We start from the raw sequence: 24522 nt of genomic DNA, 5'->3' as shown, positions 1-24522 counted from the left end.
ATTGGAGACGAAATATACCTACTTGGAATTTTACTGGAAGATTTACCACCCTTCGAAATTGGACAGATACTGTCAATTTCGATGGCAGCAAGGTAAATGTCCCAATAGCTGACCATGGCTATCCTGGCACTTGAATACTAATGTAATTTTGTTTAATTTTAAAAATTGTATCACAAAATAGTATTCAGGTACTGGAAAGCAATTGAAGTGTGGGAATATGCATTTTTAGATTGTCCACTTTTGGACATTTAACATCTTAATCGTCCATCAATTGGGACATTTACCTTACTGTACATAGTTCGACGAACACCTTTTGCCCCTGTGCTGTCCCGAATCATTTTTTCTCAGCTCTGCACAGTATTTTGTAGTCACAGATGACAAAACTCGATATGTCACTTTTTTTCCATAATCGAGATATGTCACTTTTTTCCATAATCGAGGTACCTATCTAAATGAGATCTATGAATTTTCAAAAGATGATACATGTATATCACGTAGTTCAAGAAAAAAGCAAAGTGGCAATTCATGATATCGCACATGTACTTCAAAAGTGACACAACCCAAAAAGCGTGATTTTTGAATTATTGTTATAAATCAGTTTGGTAAATGCACCTCTATTCATTATCAAAAGTTCATTAGTAAAACCTCAAAATTATAGAATTAATTCAAAGTACTCTTCAAATGTAAATTACAAATTATTTAAATAATAACTGGCAAATCCTTTAATGCAAATAACACATAACTATTTTTTAGACTAATTATTTAAGTAATATAACTTTCATTAAGTAAAGCTACTCTTTATGTCAACATAATGTATTTAATAAATAATTTTCTACTAAACTCATAAATAGTTTTTTGCTTCTCCTGAAAAACATACTTTTTTGAGTTGTGTCACTTTTGTAATACATACACGACACGTGGGTTTACCTAATTGGTTTACCTAACTTTTAAATCGGTATATCAAAAAGTTCTAAAATCTTGACATATCAGGTTTCGCCACCTGACCACAGACTTACTTATACAGGGTGTATCATAATATGTGGGACCCACTTCTGTCTTCGTTTATGAGATATAATGAATTTTATAAATAGAACAAACTCTGTTCGGCCTCTCCTTCCATAAACAGTAATTCATAAGCAAGATTTTTAACTGAACCTTTTTTCTTGATAGGAAACTAATAGGCACAAAGTACGTTGATTTTTCAAGCACGCGTTTACACAAAGTATTAGAGGAAGTTCCATTCAATATTAGACTTTCTATGTGTTTTATGCATGATGGAGCTCCGCTGCATTTTAGCCGAGTAGCTGGGCAGTTTTCAAATCAACATTTTCTAAATAAATGGATTAGTCATGGAGGTCCTATTGCATGACCTGCTCGTTCTCCGGATTTGAATCTATTAGATTTTCCTTTGTGGAGTCATTTAAAATCTATTGTACACGCAACATCGATTGAAAATACTGAAGTCCTACGAAGTAGAATAGAGCAAGGCTTCCAAGAAATTCGAGAAACACCAGACACGATAAAAACAGTAACCAGATCGATGACAACACGAGCGCAGGCTTGTCGTGAAACGCAAGGTGATCATTCTGAGCATCTTCTGTGAAGGTAATTCAAACAGAACATCCATTATATCTCATAAATGAAGACAGATAGGACACCTGTTCACACGATTCTTTTTCATCGGTTTTAAGCATACGATTAACTCCCGAAGTGGGTCCCACATGTGATGCAACACCCTGTATACCCCAACGTCCTGAACGCAACATATCTTAACGTGTAACGAATCACGTGGGTTGCAGGATTAACGCTGAGCCACGCAGGTGGCGGCATATCGCTCCAAACGACGACAGGTAAAGCGGGCTCGACCGTGATGCAGAACGCTCCGTCCACAGAGGGTATAGCTCACATTGTTGGTCCACACACACCTCTTTCCGGGCTGACGCCTATCGTCACGCCTATGACCGTTGTGTCGCAAGGGAGTCAAGTGACTGCTCATATTCTAGCCCCTTCTAGCCTTGCGGGAAAGATGATCACGACCCCGATCCTCAAGTCCGTGGCGCAAATGCCGATCGTGAACGCTCAGTACATCAACACTACGACCTTGGTCAAGCCTGTCGTCGTCGTCAGCTCGCCGTCGACCTCGACGCCGCAGTCGACGACAGCCTCGAACACGCAGCCTTCCTCGACCACGCACTCGAACACCGTCTGACAGAATCAAAAGAAAGTGAAACTAGCCTGAGAACTGGCCAGATCGTTGAATCGGTGGCACGAGGGGTCACGCGTTAACGAGTATTACGACAGATCGCCGATTGATCTCGACGAATCAACGTTTCGTCATTGCTCGACGTCGATGACGAGCGCAGGCCCAACTGGCGACGCGCAGCCTCGGTCGAGGGGCAACGCCGAGGCAGACGCCTCTGCGGAGACGGACCTGTGGAGGGCAGGGGCCATCGTGGTGTACAGGGCATCGAAGAAGGACCTTCTGACTGTAAACGTTGAACTGGCGTCGCTTCGTATTTAAATTCGATGTTTCTAGAAGCTCTTCCAAAGAGTTGGACCGACTGAGAGCGAAAGGTGTGTTTAGAGGTGGTCGAAGCCCTTGCTCAACTTGCGCGATTGTGCATGGTACCTTGGATACTTGGGAGAAGTACTTAGCGCTGATAGAACATCAAGGAAATGATCGATGCAAGGAGGCAGCTGAAACGAGTATGAATGTATAATGACACAACGAGGAATTTCATCCTGTCAATTCAAAATTGCCATCTCTTCGCAATCGTTCTCTTGTTAGCTTCTCTATTTAAAACGAGTTTCTGTTGTGATATTGTTTTCGGGGGAATGATCTTGTATATGTTTTTCTACACGAGAATTTTCGATGGACGGATTAAGGGGAGTCGATCGGTGGTGTACGAGTCTCGCGTGCGTCGCTTTCGAGTCGTTTAACCACGGAGTATAGAAACCATGAATTGTTCCTTTTCGGTACCTTGTTGCAATTGAAGAAGTTTAGCAGAGATAACGGAAGGAGGAGTTCAAACGCGACTGTGTTTAAAGAGTGATGTTAAATTAAACGAAAATTGTACGATAAGATTGGTCGAAAACAAAATGTACGAAAATTGATGATCGGAGATATGCTCGCGGTTTTTAAATTAATTATACAGTGGCTGTGGAGTAACGATTATTTGAACTTTAATTATCGTATGCCTGTAATTTACTTTCGATTGTAATTAGATCGTAAATTTTTAAAAGTTTCGCCGTGTTGAATGCGCACGTCAACGGACACGCGGGTGAGTTATCGTTTATAATATAATGTGCTCAAGTATTTATTCGCTTATATTTATTCTACAGACGTAACTGAGCATCGGAACGTTCGCCTTAACTTTTCTGATTTTTTGATATCTTTACCGGGGCTGAAATTTCATTGGACGCTCAGCTTTCACTTGGAAACGAAAGAAACATATATTATATCGCAAGCAACGTATGCGTACGTTTTGAGGATGGTGGTAGACCAGTTTTCCCTCTTTTCTTCTTTTTTTAAGAATGTGTACATATACGTAACCCTCCTTAATGATCGCAGACGAAGCGTTGTTATTTCGCATAATAATTTGCAAACGTTCAGACGAATCGAACGAACGATAAAAGCTTCTTATCGCGTCGTGAAAGGCGCGAGCTATAGTATATGCGTAACAATTCCGTACTATTTTAAATTGCTTCCTGTGCGTGAGCAAGAAGCTTACGTTTCAACGTGCAAACATTTAAGTTTCGAGCTTTCATTTGATATACTCGTTGCAGAGACCGTTAACAGTTGAACAGAAAAAGGAAGATGAGTGATAGAAACGTGATTGAGTAAAAGAGATGTATAACAATACCATTGCAAGTAGTTGTTGTATGTGGAAAAGGATATAGGAGTACTGGGCAAGCTCTCTTATGGTGATGAATTTGTAATATATATTTTAGGCGCGTTTATGCCTGTACTGAGATGTTGATTTTTTTCTATTTCCATTTTTGACGTTCAGAGGTGCTCAGTTGCGGTTACATCTATCAGCAAGGAAGTGATCGATTCTGCCAAATAATTAGTCGAAAAGAGAGTTAATTTGGTTAAACAAATTTCTCTTTTATACTATAATATATCTCTACTACTAAAATAAAATAGTGGGAGAACATAAAGAGATGGTAGAAACGTTTTATACAGTCATGTATAACTTAGGATTATATCTGGACTCCAGGTCCAAAGTGCATTAAGTCACATGGAAAACAGTGGACTTAATACTCTGGATCTGGAGTCCAGATATGCATAGCTTTAACTGAGCACCTTTGTATTAATTTAAATCCAAAAGTGAACTGCATTCTAATATTTTGGAAAGCAAATGTCGTACTAACTTCGATTGTTAGAAATTGATTTTATCATCTCACTTTTGGGAAGCGTTTCTATATCGTATCGAGTAACGCGTACCCAAATATTATTTTCCAGGTTCTTATTTTTGAAAATAAGGAACAAAAATTCGAGATCCAAAAATAAAAAAGTGATATTTATTGGAGAGCTAGGCAACGTTCGATCGTTTAACTTTTCGCTCATTTCCTCTAACGATGACATAACTCAGAATCTTGAATTTCCTGAAGACCAGGTAAAACCTTCGCCTAATGCAAGAACTGTTCTTTTTATCGTAATCGCTCAGAAGCGGCAAGCTTTTGAATTATGTCACTGTGCAGAAGATGAGTCTTTTTATATGCATGTGTGCGAGTGTGCTGGTGGCTGTTGGCGGTCTCTTTCAGATGTCACGATTTGTACACTAGTATTATTATTTACTTGTATCTGCGTATACACACGTATATATATACCTTGTTTTTTTATTTTTTAAATTATTTAATCAAAGGCTTGGTCAGTCAGTTGGTAAACTGATAAGAATACTGTACACCCAGCTCATTCGATTCTGGCAACACAATTACAAATGCCTGTCTAATCAGTCGTATACAGAGAAGAGGCAGAACCAATACTAGGCATTGTTTCAATGCAGATTTCGTGTGGCAAGAATTAACTGAGCGGAGCGTACTTTTGTAATGTGCGTGGGCGCTGTGTCTCTAGGTCTATCAACGAATTCGTTGAATCATTTACATTAAGTTATTGGTCATCGGGGGAGAACACCTTGAGATTTTCGGGAACTTTTTGTCCTGCAGAGATGTCACCTTGGTTCGTGATCACACTGTAATCACAATCACACTTGTGACCTGTACAGTCATAATATTCATTGCGCAGGTTTCGCTAGACTTCACTCTTTGTAAGAATATTGTAATAACAACGCGACATCGATAATGTGTAGTGACAATAGAGCAATTAAATTAAGACTGTCAAGTAATACTACGAGATCAGTAGTTTCACTAGGTTTAGAATTAGTATGTTATTGTGACATACTTGTACGATAAAGTAAGACACATTGTTCTCAACGTACAACAGCTAAGCAGTGTGATTCGTGGTGCAAATTATGTGAATAGGTGAGTTGAGGGACAGTATAAGCCTAAAATTAGACATTTTCGAATCATTTTAAAACTGTATCTGGACCCCAGAGCCAAAGTGTATTAAGTCACGCAGAAAATAAATCAATTTAATACGCTCTGGCCTGAGGTCCAAATTTGTAAAAGGCACAGAAGTACACGTTTAGATCGAATATCTCAAAATGTGGTTTCTGGGCTTGTACTGTTCTTCAACTCACAGATTCATATAAAAAATAATCTTTGCTAAAAAATACAGATTAGTGTTTTTCAATATGGGACTCTTTGGAGAGTCAGCGCTATCTTCTTCCTTGCTCAAAGTCATTTTCTCAAAGACGAAACCTTGGATAAAAGACTGTATTTCACACTATCGACATATCTTGCGACAAAGCATCGCCTTATTCAAAATTGTACCACAAATCGTGCTGCTCATCGTTTCGTCAACACCAAGGTGACATTTTCGCTCCAAGAAAAAAAAAAAGAAGAAAAAGAAAAAGACGAACAAAGTTTCTCAGGCTACAATCATTCACGTCCCCCGTTTATCGTTCAATAATTCAGTCGATGTACATGATCGTCTCTCAATTCACATTCTTTCTACGTTTATGTGCTGTTTCTCTTTCGTTGAATGACATCAATGTCGATTCACAGGCATATCCAAACGTACTTGCCTTTCAGATGGGTTCAGACAAACCGGGAAAAGTTTGTCATCCATTGCTGATGCACTTCTTCACGGTCAATGAACGAGGTTCTTTTTATACCTTTACAGCCGATCACGCGCTGCCGCGTGAAGAGGCTCGCTCCGCAAGTAGCCGCTTACGCGCTTTCGCGTGAGACTTCTGTGTTTAGTTAACGTCGAGCCGCGTGGCTGGCAGTTTCGACGCGGCTCGTCGTTTCGAATCGGCAGCGAGCATGTGACGAAGTACAGAAGAACTGACAAAGTCGCGTTTTCTCGAGGGAACGTAGCTCGACACTCGATTCATTGGCATGCACACAGGGATCTAGAATTTAAAACGAAACGATGGAAGAAATTTCGCGATCATTTGTATATTCCTCGATGGAAATTCGTATGCGCGCGCGTACTAGTCATTCCGTTCCCTGCGTGGTGGTGACACGACCCATGGATCCGCTGGGCTTTTGTAACAATTCGACGTGAGTTTTCGTTCATCCAAACAATTCGATTCGTGCAATGGATGTAAATAGTCGTACTAGATGCTTCGGGGCATTCTTAAAGCTGCGTACAGCGAACAACAGGCAAAGGGAGTGGACGAGGATCATTTAATCATTCGCTGAACACGAAACGAGTCGACTGTGGAGGCCATCTCCAGGAGACCACGAGCACGCTATATATTCTTCAAAATTGATTGCGTTACAAACCCTGCTCAACTTATTCTGTACGCAAAATTTAACGATCAAAGTGTCGTGTTAATTCTCCATTAATCTTGTTTCATTTCTATGGAAGTACAGCGTTTCCTCTATATAAACTCTCTGCTATATTACCAAATTTATATTGGACACCTTTTCTTGTCCACACTTTGGTCTTATAAAACACTCTGAGTGATAGGCCTCACAAATAAAACCTTTTCACTCTAAATAAATGAAACAAATTGCAAATATAGCTACAGCAAATGTAACAACGAAGCTATGTATCGAGGAAATACTGTATTTTCGAGATTCTCGTGAAGAAGACAGTTCGAACCGTTTCGAGTCCAGCGAAAGAGCAAGCAAGAGAGACCAGTATCAGCTCGAGTTACAGACGAAGCTCTGTTGTGTCATTTGCTGTTGAATAGCAGATACAATAAGTGGCTGTCAAAAGAAGGGAGGTAGAAGGATGGAAAGCGATAACAATAATTTAAAAAACAAAACGATGAAAAATGATATCCTTTTTGTATATAGAACTTGTCGATCGGTGGACTCTTGGGGAGCAAATCGTTCGACGAGTTTTGGGAGGGGGGAGGGGGGGCTGAAGTATATATAGAGAACGCGTGCGGGGAAATCTATGTGTACATGAACAATGTGATATAAGTAATTAATACGATTACTTAGCACTATAGCGTTTAAGCAAACTGTTAAACTGTTTACAGCGTAGACGTACGATGCTAACTATTATTTACTAACATCCTAAACACAAAAAAAAGTAAGAGCTGTAAGGGAAAATCTAATTGTACATAGAATTACGAGAGAAATTGAGAACACGTGGGTGTGTGAGTGAGAAGGTTGGAGCAAGCGTGAGAGTATGGGGGAAAGCAGAAGGGTGACGAGATGTAATTATTAATGTCGAATAGAAGGGGTGAGAAGAAAATGATGAAAGATAGGGAAAATCGAGAGCTCATCGAAAGGGTGTGTGGATTCTTTTTTCGAGAGGTCGATTTCGAATCGCGCGCATTGTATGTATCCCTCGTGATATGTAAAGCCTGTAGATTATATTTCTCGCGTGAATGGGAGATCAACGAGGAAGAATCAGTGTGGCCGTGCGTTCTAGCAAGAGTGTTGTTATTGTTGTAGTCTATATGTCGAATTTTGTTATATGCCATCGATGGTATTTGAAAGAACACGGTATATTGTCGCGAATCATTGAGCAAACTTGTTGTGCATTCAAACGATACGATGGAAGAGAGAAAGGAACGCGAAGCGGGTCACGGGGACTTCGACAATCCCCGATTACGGACAACACCTTTTGTTTTCGAAAAGAATGCGACAAATTTCAATACAATCTATTACAATAAAAACGTAAGCGTGATCTGTTGACCAGTCCTCTTTTATGTTTGTCTTGGAGCAACGCTCGGGGATTTTAATACTTCAGTAGAGATTTTCAAAGTTTATTTTTAAGAAAAGTGTTCCTTTTAAAGAAGGTGTTCCCTTTTTTGTGAATGGAAAATTCTGCTGGATTTGAAAATCCATGTGAAATATGAGACTTTAATTTTTTGGGGCTGGGGGATGAACATCGTATGGACTCTCATTAAGTATTGAATTTTAAAATGTTAGCTTATGCATATAGCTTTAAAGAAGCAAAGTAATAACAGGTAGTAACATATATTGAATTTTTGGAAATCAAACTCGTGTAATCTTTATTGGTAATAAGGTCTTTTCCTGTTATTTAAAGTAGTTAACATCTGTTAGAGGGATTCAGTTAAAAGAGAAATGATTTTTTGTATGGATTCAGTTACTTACAATAGTGTAATAATTATAAAGGTATACAATGGGTCAAATATAGAGATCTTAGATCACCTGAGAGCACAAGAATCTTCTTACCATTCTTGTATCGTGTTCAACGTTATCGATTCAGTCTAAAGCAAGATTGTAACCACAGTGTCTCACGTTCTGAAATACCGACTTCTCGAAAAACCACTGGTTTTCGAGCGCCCTCTGCGATTTTCGAACGGTGGATGTAGGAAACTTATTCCTTTCATTACTGGCGATGGTAAGTAGTGCCTGCAAATAAGTAATATTCCTATTAGAATCAATATTGTAATTGTAATTCTTATTGTTCTAGGGCCCCAAAAACGTAGGATAGAAAGCAGTCCAGGAAGTATGTCCAGTCTAGTATACTGTATTCTCGTCTGAGGCTTTGGCTTTTCTTGAAAAACAGTTTCTTTCAAACGATCCCTAGATGTCGCTGTCGAAAATTTGCAGGTCCAAAGGCGTCGTCTCATAAATTCGCAGAGACCATATTTTAGAATTATATGATATTCTCATTCAAAATTGTTAAGATATTGAATCAAAGTAAAAAAAGAACGAAATTGTTTTATGTCTGAAAATTGAATTTATTTCCACACTGCAACTTTACTATGACAATTATCATAGCATTGGACAGTTTTCGCTGTCGGCTTCTGCACGAAGGACGACAGACTCACGCCGAAGAGGAAAACGGGGAAAACAAACCGTACATTAATGGTACACACCGTGGTCAAGAATATGCACGCTTCGATCAATCATTGATCGAGTAATCTCAGAGCTCATTCAATTTTATGATCCATTTATTAAAAATATCCACTAATTCACATTGAGTGTGTCATTGTGTGTATATGTGTACGTGTATGCATGTATTCTCTGTATAGTCCATTACTTTCAATCAGAATAGAGTACGACACGATCGTTCAAATTGTCCTCTATCTACGCGCTGAGATACTTTCTAGCATGTAATTCTCAAAATATACAATATTTTTGTTTTAGTGTTCGTCATCTTACAAAAGTCTAAATTTATTCTCCCCTAGTTGTCTCGGTAAATTTTGAATTTCTATCTAGAATATCCTGAACATATCTCTGCCTAATGCTTTTCTTTTTCTTTGTTCTACGATTTCTTCTGCCTAAAATTTCCGCCTACTCTTTTTCTTGTTTGGTCAGGTTCGCAGGTAGTCTCGTTTCTCCCAAGAATTATTAGTAGACTGTAGATTTTTATGCATTTCTGAGAAATTTCAATATGCAAAAAAGTACAAAATATCGAAATGTACATGCACTTCATAATATTTTAAAAGTGAAATAATTTTTTAATTAAATTCCACTGTTCTAGTTGTGTTAATGAAAATAGAAATCTGCATAAATATCCACAGTCTAATTATTACATTCACAGCGAAGCTTGCACAAAGACAGAAATGTATAATATTAATTTAGCGCAATCTAAGCATGAGTTTTTTTCCCTGCAACGAATCGCAAATTTCGAACGATGATCGCTGAATGGATTCTCTATCGTGAATCAATGGCGGGTTCCTACGAATCTAGGTTCAAAATAACACAACGCTTGAAGTAATATCGTCTTAATATTATATTAAAATAGGAATAATAAAAATAAAAATTATAATATACAAATATTAACATAAAATATGATGGAACAGAATATATTACATATCTCTGCATTTTTAAAAAGGTACTCTCGATTGCGTGTGCATGGCACTTCCATACGAATACGAAATAAAGATAAAACAAAAAAATTATCAACCAAATTCTCGAATTTGTGATTTAATTAATATTATTTTGATCTCTTAAAATGTATGTTTCGTATTGTATTCACGGTGTATTGAATTATGACAGATTCGTTTGACTTCTGGTCTACTTATTACTATAGCGTTAATGGTAACGCACTTCTTGAAAGACGACGTATTATTACGTCAATTATGCTCGATTTTATAAATATCAATATTTCAAGCATATTAACATGGTTAATGACACATTTTCTAATCGTCGATGGGTGAACACATCGATGGCGAATAAATTTAAGAATTTCTACGACGTACAAATACGTCTCAAATTATTTAACGACGTATTACTACGTCAGTAATCGAGTCATCAAGTTGTGATGTTAACACAAATTCGAGAATTGGTTCTCTAAATACTAATTCACAAATCTTATAATATTTTTGCACATTTGCGTATATCGAAGATGGCGAGTACTGTTCAGCGTAATATCGTGGAATGTAATAACAGAGTTACTGAACAAAATTTCAATCAGTTTAATTGCTCTTGGAATAATTGCGTGCTCGAGACTGGAAGCAGTTTGAATCGCAGATTGTGCGTTAGGAAAGAAATTCTGGCTTATATAGCAGATAATAGCATCTTCGATATACCATGGACTATAATACTCTCGTTAATGAGTAGAAAGGTATAGGAAAGTGTAAAAACAAAAATATTACAAATGCTGTTGTTTCATTGGAACTAACAACGCCGTTCAATAGTGTGAATGAAAAGTTTTCAGATTTAATTTTAGGTTTTTAGGTTTAATTCTTTGATCTTCTGAACTTCAATTAAAAAAGAACATTTTTCTTTTTTAATTGTTTTCTTTTCATTGTTTATCCTTGTACGCGATAAATATATTAGTTAGTGATTTGGAACTAAGAGTATGAAATTATTATTAGAAAAATGCAGGTGGGAATGCTACAATTTATTGCATAAATAATTATATAAATCGATGATGAAATATCTCAAAATCAGAGTTTTTCATCTCACCGATTCATGTGTATAAGGGGTTTTTTAGAGACTTCAATGATGGAAAAGCGATGTGCAATCGCTTTCTTTACAAGCATTGAAGTCACCAGCGTCACTAACTGGCGATATCTGTTCTAAACAAACAATCAAAGACTCCTGAAGAATAATTGAAAAGCTGATAAAAAGTTTCTAACAATTTGAAAAGTCACATCCATAAAACAAGTATAAAATTAGTATATTTATCATAGGAATATATAATATTAATATTCCTAGATTTGTTTTTTCTTTTTTATAGGCTACTAATTATTTAAATAACTTATTTAAAACAGCGTTGCTAATTAAAACGAACAATTCTAATTGATGATCCTGATCGAGATTTAGATACCTTTGGTCAAGAAAAAAATAACTGGTATATAATTGAATAATTAATCGCACGATTGTTAGTTTCACGGAAGTCAATATCGTGAGTATTAACTTATATATTAACGTACAATTGTTTCGTCGAAACACGAATACTCATGATTGTTACACACGTTTCTCGTTCATTAATAAAATATCGACATTTTGTTAGTAATATATTAGTAAAACGTCGAGGTACGCAAACATGTGATAAAAACAAATACCTTAGATTAATCGAAGAGAATAGCTATGCTATCGTTTCGCAAATTGTAATTCGCTTAACTAGGCTTAAACGACAACACGTCATTCTTCTTCACCTTCTTTCATTCCTGTTTGCTATGCAACCGTAGTTTTAATAATAATATCGTAGAAGTAAATTCTCGATGGGATCGCAACCCCTTCGAGCGCGGAACGAAAGGTGATTCAAGCTTGAAGAAAATATTGCGTGAGAGAAGAAATGTTCAAAGAGGAACACTCGAGAAAGCACTGGAGGCTCACCTTTTATTTGTAAAATTCAACCTGTGATTACGACCCAATCGAGGATGAGATTCTGAGATCGCGACGAAGGGCGACATTATCTGCATTCCTTTAGTTTTGAATAGAAAAAGAAGAAAAGGGGAAAAAGAAGTCGCAATCTTTTCAGATAATTAGTAATGAATTTCTTCTGTTTCTGTTTTTGTCAATCACATTTTCAATGTGGACTTTAGTAACGTGTATTGCAAATAAATTAGAAAAATATGCTTGCGAGATAATTCGACATGCTAAGTTTCTCTTGATTCATCTTTTTCACTTATGAATTACATTTTTTCTATACAAATCTCAAGTAAAATTTTGAATATAGTCAATTTGAAGCAAAAGCCATCCACTGATTATATATAATACGATAAAGTGAAGTATAAATATACAAAATTCATGGTATTTAGGTTTATATCACTGAAGTATCGTTATCTACGAAACGAAATTGTTTATCTCTCATTGCGAACACTTTTTCCATGAAAGAAGAAGTCTAATATAATTATCATTTTTATTTTTATAATGACCACTTTTAACGTTGACCAAGTAACTGTAACTTGAAAAGTTTTAAAAGACATTTATGTGTTACCAATTGTAAAGTTCTTAACAATTACAATGAATTTATGAATTTCGAACATGTTCGAATATGTATTCCAAAACTCACGAGCTATCTACCTTTCTAAATTCCTTAATGATGCAGCTTAATCTCCAATTAATACATCATCCTTTTCAAATACTAGCTTATAGAATTCCTATTGATTTTAGTTTTTCATAAACGCATAGACGTTGTTCCATTTTAATATTTGAACTTTGTGTCTAGGATTACAAAAAATAAAAGAAATACCAAAAAAGAGAACGTTGGCTATGAAAATTTTATATGGCGCGTTCTCGCATTGACTACCCATCGGAAAGGGTGCGTTAAACGTTACTAAAAATAGCTTATTATAAAAAATCTGTTTCAGAACGATAGATCTTTCCCACTACTCCAATAAAATCGGCATTTATAGTTTCGAACGTTCCTTATTATTATTAAAAATAGTATATCGACATATGGACTTTGCACTTACGGATTACGATCTCTCTTTAACGATTTCTCGAATATAATTTCACTCTGTGTACTAGTTCTGTCACGTTTGTACTGTTCTAACTGTACTATGCTTCCTCTTTGCTCTCTTTTTTCATTCTGCTCTTTTGTTTTCTTTCCACAGGGAAGACTTTTCTTTTTAATGGCTAACGTCTTTGCACTTCCTGTTCCAGTATTTTGGATACTCGTAACAATTTGTGGGAAGGAAAAGTGAGAAACATGTTTCTTTCCTTGGTTCGAGGGCTTCTTTTGTTGTTAATGTATGCATCAAATTTTACTTTCACATAAAGAGAATATACATATGAAACAAGGTGAACTGGACTGATAATAGAATAACATGAATAAAATTCTTGACACACAAAAGAATTTTGAAATAAACTTTACACAGAAAGAGAAAGATATACCGATTATTAAATTTAACGTAACTACTCTGGACATGAGAAAAATGTTCAAACCATCCCACGTAAAGTCTTTTTCCTTCCCTTTACCTTTGTCGAGCACCAAGTGTATAGAGTGTTTCATTATTAATAAATACTATTTCGAATGTGAATTCAGTCTATTAAAATAAAAGGATTCTTAAGTTGAGAATTGACACCCTGTCCAGGTTATGGATGTATACATACACAAATAATTCTAAATAAATGTTATTATGTAAAAGCTTACGCTAATTATGTTCAACATAATCACTTCAACTAATTGCCTGCAAAGAATAGGAACAAAAAATTATTTGTCACTTCATAAAATAAAATAATGGAAATGTTTCTTCCTTTCCATTACCTTAACAATCTGAACTCACTTTCTCACTGAGTGTATCCATTAATAAAGTAAACATCTCCACATTGGATTAGGAGAACAATAGAATTTGTACTTGGCGACGCACGATACCATTATCATCAATATTCTTCATATTGCTTGCAATCTCGAAACGGGGGAATTGTATGTCTTGACTTATTCGTCATACGATTAATGATTTTTTCTTGAGAACTGTTGCTGCAGATTAATGCAAACACTATTGCGAACAGAATAAAAAAGTGCGATACAACAGAATGCTCGTTACGCAATATATCATCGTATTACTGTGGCGGCAAGGCGATACTGTATTTACAAGTTGGCACTTTCATCGGTTTGGAATATATGGTTATGGCGTGTTTGTTGGATATGCAGTTGGTTCCGATGCGTGGTCAACCGAGAAAATTTCGAGTTTAAACGCGATGGACTAGGATGCTTGTGGCTGTCTGTGTTCTTTGATCTCAAAGTTTCAGGAAGCTTGAAACGTAGAACTCTACGTTTATTTATACGTACTGATAAATGATACAATTAATATGTTTTTTTTCTGTCAACTATACTCTTAAAGACCTCAAGTAAAACTGTATTCCTTAAAATATCCCACTATGTACTCTTATGAACACAATATTTTAGCTGACGCCTAAACGAATTCATTTATTCATTGATTTCAAGCTCCACTCAAAGTTCAAGGAACCATGTGAACGAGCATCAATCGTTCTTCAAAATAAGCTCATCCATCGCGTCTCGTTTATAAGCAACGCAGAAACCTCATAGAAGGAAGTCATAATCCAGGCATATGCTTTTTAAACAGAATTGAGTTTAAAGAATGAAATTAGTTTGCTTGAAGTAATATTTAATCTATGTTTTAACTCATTAGAATTCTAAATAGATTTCGTATCTGCCAAATCAATTAATATTCTTTGTTGATCTATGACCAAGGGCTTTTACTAGTTGAGCTCAACTCTGTTCACAAAATGTTCGCCTGTATCATGGCTTGCTCCTGCCACTTGGCATTTATACACACGTTACTATGAGTATGTACAACAGCTACGGACAGTTGACTTCCATGTTGTCTAATTCCGCGCGAACCGCCTACTCTTTCTTCTCCCCTTTTCGTTAAGATTATTTAATTATGTTGAACACAATGATCGAAAGTTCTCAATCACAATCGAAGACGCGAATCCTGCATTCGCAAACCGTGCTACACGCGAGTGTGTTGCAATTTTGTTTCTCATCTGCTGGGACCGATCTTTCTTCCTACCTTCCCTCTCGTCCTTCCTCTTCCGGTTCTTTCTACACGCTCACGATCACCCGTGCCACGCCGATTTAAAGTTCGATCGAACAGACGAGGAGCTAACGAGACCCTTGGAAGTCTCCAAATCGAATTGAACAATGGTTCCATGCACGCAGCAGTAGTATGTACATATCTCTAAATACACAAAGAGCGTTTCTGGCCAGGGAATGACCAAGCGAGCAATTTCAAATGCGATCGATTTCAAATCGACACGGCCTGGATCGACGATCCAGCTTGTGTTCAGCGTCGCTTTCGTCTACGTATGAGGTAGAATAATTCGGGAAAGAGAAAAAAGTGAAGTGTCACCGTGGTGGATAGTGGAGTAGCAGAGAAACTTTTGGCAGTATAGAGTTTGCTCTTTTCTTCAGCTGATACAGAATGTCCGATCGCCTGGTCGCCGTTTTATCTAATCTGTTCCTCCATTCGTCATTACTTCGCCCCTGGTATCTTTCCTAACACCTGAAATTCGTAAGAAGAATGTGCTATTAGTATAACGACGCTATTTTAACGCAAGCAAATGCGTGTTCGGTACGGAGAAGACTACAATATGTGGACAGGAATTCATGCATTTTACAACAATGTAATATCAGGCCAATCGATATCAAGTATCAATGCAATGATGAGGATTTTCACAGAGATATTTCATTGTTCGCGAAGGTTTTTTGATATGGGTGAGGGGTTAGGAAACTTCTCCAATTTTTATTTAGGATTTTGTCAATATTACTCTTTCTGGGGGGACACAGACCCCTCGAACATACTTTTGAAAGATCTACACCGGTCAGTGCTTGAACAGCTGGAGGTACTTGCCCCACAAGGCGCGTAATCTCTCCACTGGTTGCGTCGTTTCCACCAAGAAGAACGATTTCCTCTGTTCTGGCCAATGGTGCCGCGACTTCTGCAGCAATCTGTAAAACGTGGATTATTAATAAAGTGGTAATTGTAGTATCAGAGGAAATTATAGAAATAGAGGTACAGTGAGTAAACCTATAACTATCCTGCTGATTTTTATTCAAAGTTGAATTTTCTTTTAAGCTAGCTAGCTATAGTTTCTACTTTACTTTCTACATGTTGCACAGTTTTGCTGATAATATATATCCTATAATTTTTCATTAAAATTCTCATAAATCCATAAAAATCAGGGTCTCTTTATAACCATCATTATTAATCGCAGATTCAAATTTCTCACCTTTGGCAGAGCATTCAAAGCAATGTTCAAAATGGCTGCTTCGCCGTACTTTTTGTAGACAGCAGCCTTCATCCGCATACGTTCAGCTTCCGATATTCCTACCGCCTCTAGAGCTTGAGCCTCAGCCTCCCCGATCAATCGAATCCTCTCAGCTTCAGCTTTGGCCGCGTTTACGGTCTGCGTTCTGCGAACGATAAAACCAGTTAAAACGCGCTGACGTTAGAAATAATGAAAAAGTAAAGTAGTTTGTTCCTGTCGATTAATTCTAATGAAATCTGTGCATTATAGGGCCTATTGGCGAGGAATCTTCCTCAGAAGTATTTAAATTTTGAAATTTTATAATTTTCTAAGTTTCAAGTTTCTTATTTCTTTATCATCCACTGTACATAGTATATAACATGCACTGTAGCACAGGCCTGTTCAACAAAATTTCTTTATATGACTTTTCAATAATTATAGAAGACACATATACCATTTAACTTAGCAAACGCGAACTTACTAATAATTTAAGTTTTTTATTTTCATTAAGACTAATGATGTCGCGATATTTTTGGTGTAAAAATAAGTATGTTTTAGAACAGAAATTCCTGACGTGAATTGAGGTACTAAGGAAAGCTAAAGGCAAAGTATGAATTAATTTGATTAATCACCTCTTTCCTTCAGCCACTCTACCAATTTTGTAATGTTCAGCTTCTGCTGGTAGTCGTACAGTGCTCTGAAGTTCGTGTTCCTTTCGACGGACTTCTTGTACCTCCACTTCGATTTGTTTGCGCCTCTCCACTACTTCTATTTGAATTTCCTCGTTTCGTATCCGTTGCCTTATTTTCGCTGCCTGAAGCTCGTACGCTAGCTGAGCCTCTGCTTTCTGTGAGAAATTGTGCATTGCCATTCAAACTCATGATTCATCAGAGAATTGCAATGGACAGAAGGATGAACTTACCGCAGTGTTCACTTCCTGATCGAAATTCGCTTTCTGTAATTGGAAAAGTCTAGCGTTGTCCTCGATCTTTGTGTCGGTGTTGTATTTTATGTCCATCGCTGCTTTCTCACATTCTGCTTCCTATATGGCGACATATTAACATTAGTTAACTAAGTGAATGGTGAATTATAAATAAGTTACGGAGAAAATAATTTCATGCAAAAGGATTTGTCTTTTGATGTCCTTTATCGATCCCTTTAAAGATAGTATAAGGTAAAGATACTAAGTTTTTGAAATATATAACATCTATACATCAATACGAATACATAGGATTATTGTTTTCCTATTTTATGATAATTAATACCCGTGACTACAAGGCAAAAAAATCTATGTTACATATTTCAAAAAATCGAGTTCAGGCCTTAACTAAAATCTAAAATATATAATTGAAACTTTCAGAAAAAGAAAGATGTTTAGGTAATACAATTAAAGGTGGGTCTACACTACATGTTATACTTTATTATACTTTGTTACATAACATGTAGTGTAGACCCACCTTAAAAATTGCATAAAAATTAATCATTAGTTTGTTTTTCGAAGGACTCATTCTAATAATCTATTTCTAAAAATACACTAAATTTCAGAGCATAAATCAAACAGAGTAAATAGCCACCATTTCTCGACAATTTTTCTCTGCTAGACGAAATATTTCCATTAGGAACATACCCGAATGCCAGCGTCACGGTTCGCCTCGGCGACGCCGACGTCGGCGTCGCGTTTAACGGCCGCCGTCTGAGCTTTGCCAAGCGACGCCAAATATTGAACGTCGTCGTAGACATCCTTTATCGTGAACGAAAGGATCTCGATGCCCATGCGACCAACATCTGGGGCGGCGACTTCTCTTACGAGCGTCGCGAATTGGTCTCGATCTTTATACACCTCCTCTACCGAAAGTGTGCCTGAAAGTTTAATTAAAAAGAATTAATCTATTTCTTTCCTACAGCAGAAATATGATTTTTCTTAATAGAGGTTTAATCGAGAAGCTTTGTTAATAATATATTGTCAAATTTCTGCGTAAGATTTCGAATGGAGTTTCAGTTCCAGACTAAATTTTATAATTAATATTTATAACTTGGTGTTCTTCAAGTATTCTTTTAAATAAATTGTTCACTGCTTAAAGACATTGCTGCGTCATGAATTAATGCAAACATGAGATATTTTATGTCGCTGTTATCAATAATTCAAGTAAAATGAGTGAAGCTTTTAGGCGAAATTGGAAGACGAGAATTTTTTCCCACTCATTCGGGGGAATATGGAAGAAGCCACTCACGGTTTGCTCGTGTCAACGGTCGCGCCAATGATCGATTCTAGGCCTTTCACTTGGAGGGTAAATATGACCTAATTTCATTCTACGTGACAGGGAAGTTGCCTCTGGCGCGTCAAGAGTGACCAAGCGTATCATTTGAATAAAATGAAAGCTTTCAAAGAAATGTTTTAGAACACACGTTCCTCAAAATTCAATGTATGATATTCATCGATTATTTGAGATATAATTTCCCAAAATCATAGAAGACTGCGTTAGACTCTGTCTTTTACAAAAACTTTTGCTAAATTTTTCGAGCAGTTGTTAAACAATTTGTTAAATATAAAAAGGTCTACTATAATTAAACTGTAGAGAGAAATTTCATAAAATTTACCCAATATTGCACGAAGATGACCCTCTAATGTAGAGAGGATCGTCAATTTGATCTCGTGAACACTCTTTCCAAGAAACTGTTCACTGGCAGTGTGCAGCAATTCGTCCGCCTTCATGATCTTACACTGAGCCACCCCTGTGACAGTCAGTGGTACTCCTTGAGCAGTCTCCACGTTCTCGCAAATCGGGTTCAACGTCATCACTTCCAGCGATAGTCGTTGAACATCGGTGACAAACCACCACGTGAAGGCGTAGCCTCCTACGATGGTCCTCTTCTTCATCGAACCGCAACATCCTCCTGTAAACGTGATTAAGGGACTACTTTAAAAGATATATTCAGAACAGTGCACAGATCAAACAATATTTCACGATAATGCAATAATAAATATATAAACTTTTCGACGGGTATCAAAAATTTTAACTCTTTCAGATTTGGATATTTTTTGACTAAAAATTTTGTTTACCATTTGTAAGTATCAGTAGCTTAGATAAGATTTGAGGATTATAAGGCTTTAAGTTGAGTACTATTCGAAGACAAATGTTGTGTATATGAAACTCCACTAGAAATATATTAATTGTTAAAGGAATTAAGAGAGCTAAGGGGTGATCCTCTGTAGTAAAATAAGACGAAACTAACAATAAGAGTAAAAAAATTGCAGAAGTACTCTTGTAAAATATACGTAATCTGCGCGTGAAATTTGTCTGTCTTGACTTATTCTACTAGTTTATTCTACTGAAATCGCTGCGTCTGACCTGGCACGGCGACAGTAGAATAAATCCCAAGTCAGACTTAACCAGATATTATTTTTCATTTAGGTATGTAGAATTGTCTTTTAAAATTGCTTGTTCTGGAATATCCTACGTTATAATAAATAAAGAATAAATTATAGATCTACCTAGAAGGGATCATCGTTCAAGTGATGAAACTTGGTGAGGTATACTTCTACTGTACTTAACAGTAGAAGAATCGAAGTTTCAGTCTACTGAAAAGAAACGATGTCATTTTATCCTAGTCACATTTTTATTTAAATACTTCTTGTCATAATAATCTTCCTGCCAAATCTACTTCTATTCTAATTCTCTTTATTCTATCTACTTCTACTTAATTTCATTCATCTCAATCCTATTTTTATTATTCACACATTTGTTTCTCTATCGAACTAATCAATATCATCGTTCACTTACGAAATGAAGTTTACGAAACCTCGTTTCAATAACTGTAAAGTAATACCTGTCCATTGCACGTGCACTGAGTCACGTCTACCATCACTACTAAGTATATTATCAGCGATAAATTTGTGTACCTAGGCTCTTCAAATTCTGCATCTTAAATTCAGTCTATTTAAGCGGTAAGTATTTTGTAACCACTCCCCATCTCTCCTGTTACTAACAGTAGCGAAATGTCTATTGGTACGTGTTAACTCACGTCCACATTATTGGCGTTAATGCCTCGTCAGAGATGTGGAAGCAGTTTTCCTCGTTAACAGTGGATGTCGAGGGGCTCTAACAGATGCGTTCGAGCTTCTCCACATGCGTTGTTTATAACGATGCCACGATTGGATTTGTGATTCAATGGTCGTTAAACGCAATACATAACCGCGACGGTGTTGCAACGGTAAGTAGGTCGTTCCTGTATAGCGGCAGACGTCGTTCTTTACCGTAACTTCGCCCAGTGACGTCAAAAATGATTCCTCGAATACTTGGCCGTGGCGTTCCCCGCAAACGTGACGCGTCTCACGTAACCCATAGCTGATTTTGAAATAATTATTCGTTACTTTCATTTTGGATTTCGACAGACAGTTTGACGATCGAGGGAAAAGAGTGTGAAGCTGGGGGATGAAATTTTTGGGGAGTTTCGGTATAAAGAATTGACGAAATTTGAAGGAAGAGATAGGACACTGAAAGAATATTTAGAAGGGAGAATGGTACCTATCGACGATATTATCTTTCCTGCTGCAATTATTTCATTTCAAATATTCAATTATTCTAATTCAAAGAATTAAAAATATTCGAGTTTGACAGATGTCAAATATTGAATTTAAAAGATTTTTAAGAATTGAAATATTGAAATTTTGAATTTGGTAATTTGTTCCAGTTTATAGATTTTAATTAATGGAACAGAATTAGCTATTTTCTTCGACAATTTAGCGTATGGACTTAAAAAATGTAACTGTAACAGTCCACCACTGTTATAGGATATGTTGGATAATGCGTTTTCTATTAGCGTACGTGTGAATTAGTAATTGTATTTTCTTATATGGAAAGTTTTACTACAGAAAAATCCAATCTTACATTTACATAAGCTTTGTATTATTCTTTTAACAGAGAATTCTGGAATAAGTGTTAGGACCTGTACAGTTTAAAATATCAGGGACCTTTCAAGATTTCGACTAACTGTTAATCCAACCCAATATGTGTCCCGAATACGTGAAATGTTCAGATTATTGTGATAGTGGTATTCAGGGATTCTCGTTCAAGTATTACGGTAATCCCAAATCCCGTTTACAACACTCTTCAGTGTCCTAAATTTAATTTACGTCTATCTTGCAATTTTCGAGAATATGACACAATAGAATAGTTATAGAACTATGTGGCCTAGTCTATAGGTTAACAGTAATACATACGTATTTCTAAACATTCAAATCATCTGACTAAAATTTCTTTTACCAACTTTCTGTACTCTTTCTGAAAAACAGTACTGTTCTCTGTCCTGTACTCTTAATTTAATTTTAGATTCTACAATAATGTAATCAATCAGACTTTCGTTCCTTCGACTCGCCAGCTTACCATCTCCCAAAAGTATAATGCCTCTCAGGAATATACATACATATTGTATTTTATGTGAGATCTATTCAAGTAGCCTACTGTGCTATACCCTTGTGGGCACAAGCCACCAAACGTGTCCTCTGCTACTTGATTCAAAGCAGTATCTTATTTGGCTACGTTTACAGCCAAGAGCAAGGTATAGCAATTCTAATAATGGGTCTTATTCTTCATAGTTCTATTACTGAAAAATCAACGCTTCATGTTACATCTCCTATTTCCTCATAAAGTTTTTAGCAATATAAATTCATGTCCTGTTCTTCTTTCACGCTTTGGTATAAACGCATCCTAGATAGCTCTTAGACACCGTCTGTATGTTCAAGAGGAATTTCATAATACGCGATATGGCCGTTATAACACACTTAACCCAATTTTCGTTAATGCTAATCAACTTTGGGAGTCTCTTCATTTCTTTGCTTCATACATAAGCTTTAGACATACCCTTTTAAAAGTTTTACAACCCTGTGTTGTTTTATATGATTAATTATATCTGCTCTAAAAATGGACCAAGGGTTTATCCCCCTTGAATAAATAAATAAATAGAGAAATAAATACGCAAATAAATACACAAATACACAAATAAACACGCAAATAAATACACAAATGAACAAATAAATACGCAATTAAATACACAAATGAACAAATAAATACGCAAATAAATACACAAATAAACAAAAGTAGAACACGGCATCCAGGAATCCTCCACGAGAGAGTGATTCCCAGGTTCCCAAGCTGCATGGGGCGCGGTCGAAGTTCCATTTCTACGGGGACCTCTCCTCGGGTGGACGCCGTGCCGGAAGAACGGCACCACGACGAAAGAGGCGGGAAATGAACGGCGACAAGAAGGAGCACGAGGCAGAGAGGAGCAGAGGGGACGTCGACGACCGTTATGCGGCATGTGCTCGGCGAAAGGTTCGTAACCTGCTCGTTCGCCGCTGCTCCAATCTTCATGGATCCAGCATGCGGACACCCGTGCCAGGAGCAAGGTCATGGTCAGTGTTACACCGTTCTCCGATCGGTTACATCGATCACGTGCACTCCCGCATCTCCTTCGTGTCTTAAGTGAAAAAGAGTGACAGAGAAACGAACGGTGTATTTGGCGACTTGGAACACTTGTGCGACACTGGTTCTCGCTGGGAGGACTCGCTATCGATTAGGTGGGATCTATCGACACTTGGGTGACGTTTCACTTGGTTCCTTCGGGGACCAGTAGCTTTCCATGCTCTTCGGGCAGTGAGGATTGGTTCGAGACACGTGGCCTGTGTTCGTCCCTGGGTTCGTGCACGGTTGAAGAGGATGTACAAGGATTGGGGAAGCAATGTTTGAGGGAGATCGTTGATGGAGCAACAGAAGATATAGAGTGTTCTTTTTCTCTGGATATTATGTGTAGAATATAGAATTGTCTTGGACTGAGAGTAAAGCTTATTTCTTGGCGTCTGAGGGAAGAGGAAGCAGTTGTTGAAAGAGAAGTGTAAGAGGAAGGAGTAGCAGAAGCCTGAGAAAGTTCTTGAACCTTAAAATCATCAGTGAAAGCTTTGAGGAGGATTCATTATTTGGAGATTTGAGGGAGCTGGGGAATAGTGTGGTCAGAATCAATTTGTGAAGTGTAATTTTGTTGGTTAGTTGAAAAGTTTTGAGCTACTTAGCTATGCTAGCTAAGAAATGCTTGAGTAGATATAGACGATAATGTAGTCAAGGCAGGAAGTGAAATTCAGTGTGATTAACTGACGAAGAAACGAGAAATTTCTTTCGAAAGGTGCACGTGTGATATGATTATTTAGGGGGAAGAAGCTTCTAGACTGCGTGAGAGTCGCTGTCTCTCGATAAGTAGGTGAGCAAGTACTGCTTTCCTTTTCAAAAGTATTAACCCCTGTAGAAAGAAAAGCACGCCCCTGGTTTTCGTAGCATATCAATTTATAATAGGTATAATTTTGAATAATGCGAATAGTACTGATTAATTTCTTGCCTTTTCTTCGACTGTCAAGACCAATGGTAGTGTTCAATGGTATTTATAATACTTTATTAATTGTTTGACAGTAAACTTCCGAAAATAGTTAGAAATTGAATATTTAATTAATAACTTTATTTACAATACTTAAACTGAATAAAATCAACTGAGATAAAACTGTACTATTTCAGCTTCAATAATGTTAAAAATAAATTTAGACAAAATTTTCGCCACTTTTCTTCGATATCTTTTAGAACAGTACAATCGTAATAGTTCTAACACTGTATTATTCTGTGATATCAAACACATAATCTGACAATCACCTCGAATCGATTTACCGCTAACTTTACATAACATGATTCAGTATCTAATTAATAATGAGGATGACTATTCTCACGATGACACGAAACCCAACGAAGATTAAACTGAAAATGATCGTTGATTGTGGTTTTTAAATTAGAGTGTCAGGGGAGGCGA

General features: G+C 36.9%; 2 protein-coding genes across 4 annotated transcripts in view; one reads left to right on the top strand and one right to left on the bottom strand.

Moving 5' to 3' along the window:
- Positions 1-2310, top strand: part of LOC143189073 (uncharacterized) — a 45704-nt gene extending 43394 nt beyond the window's left edge. For 2 of the 3 annotated variants that reach the window (XM_076393713.1, XM_076393712.1), the window contains one exon: positions 1800-2310. In XM_076393713.1, the coding sequence (XP_076249828.1) occupies positions 1800-2209 (410 nt within the window). In that variant the 3' untranslated portion in view covers positions 2210-2310. The remainder of the gene's footprint in view (positions 1-1799) is intronic. The other variant, XM_076393714.1, reaches the window with a different exon arrangement.
- A 13592-nt stretch (positions 2311-15902) lies between these two features.
- The window catches only part of Flo2 (flotillin-2), a 121383-nt gene continuing 112763 nt past the window's right edge, over positions 15903-24522 (bottom strand). Inside the window, exons 2-8 of the mRNA XM_076375729.1 lie at positions 19276-19572; positions 18305-18537; positions 17600-17719; positions 17310-17524; positions 16660-16843; positions 16232-16378; positions 15903-15932 (exon numbers count right to left, since the gene is read on the bottom strand). Of these exons, the coding sequence (XP_076231844.1) occupies positions 15903-15932; positions 16232-16378; positions 16660-16843; positions 17310-17524; positions 17600-17719; positions 18305-18537; positions 19276-19572 (1226 nt within the window). The remainder of the gene's footprint in view (positions 15933-16231; positions 16379-16659; positions 16844-17309; positions 17525-17599; positions 17720-18304; positions 18538-19275; positions 19573-24522) is intronic.

Source organism: Calliopsis andreniformis, chromosome 3 (assembly GCF_051401765.1).
Source record: "Calliopsis andreniformis isolate RMS-2024a chromosome 3, iyCalAndr_principal, whole genome shotgun sequence".
NCBI classification, from domain to species: domain Eukaryota; kingdom Metazoa; phylum Arthropoda; class Insecta; order Hymenoptera; family Andrenidae; genus Calliopsis; species Calliopsis andreniformis.
This window is presented reverse-complemented; position numbering and strand designations above follow the sequence as displayed.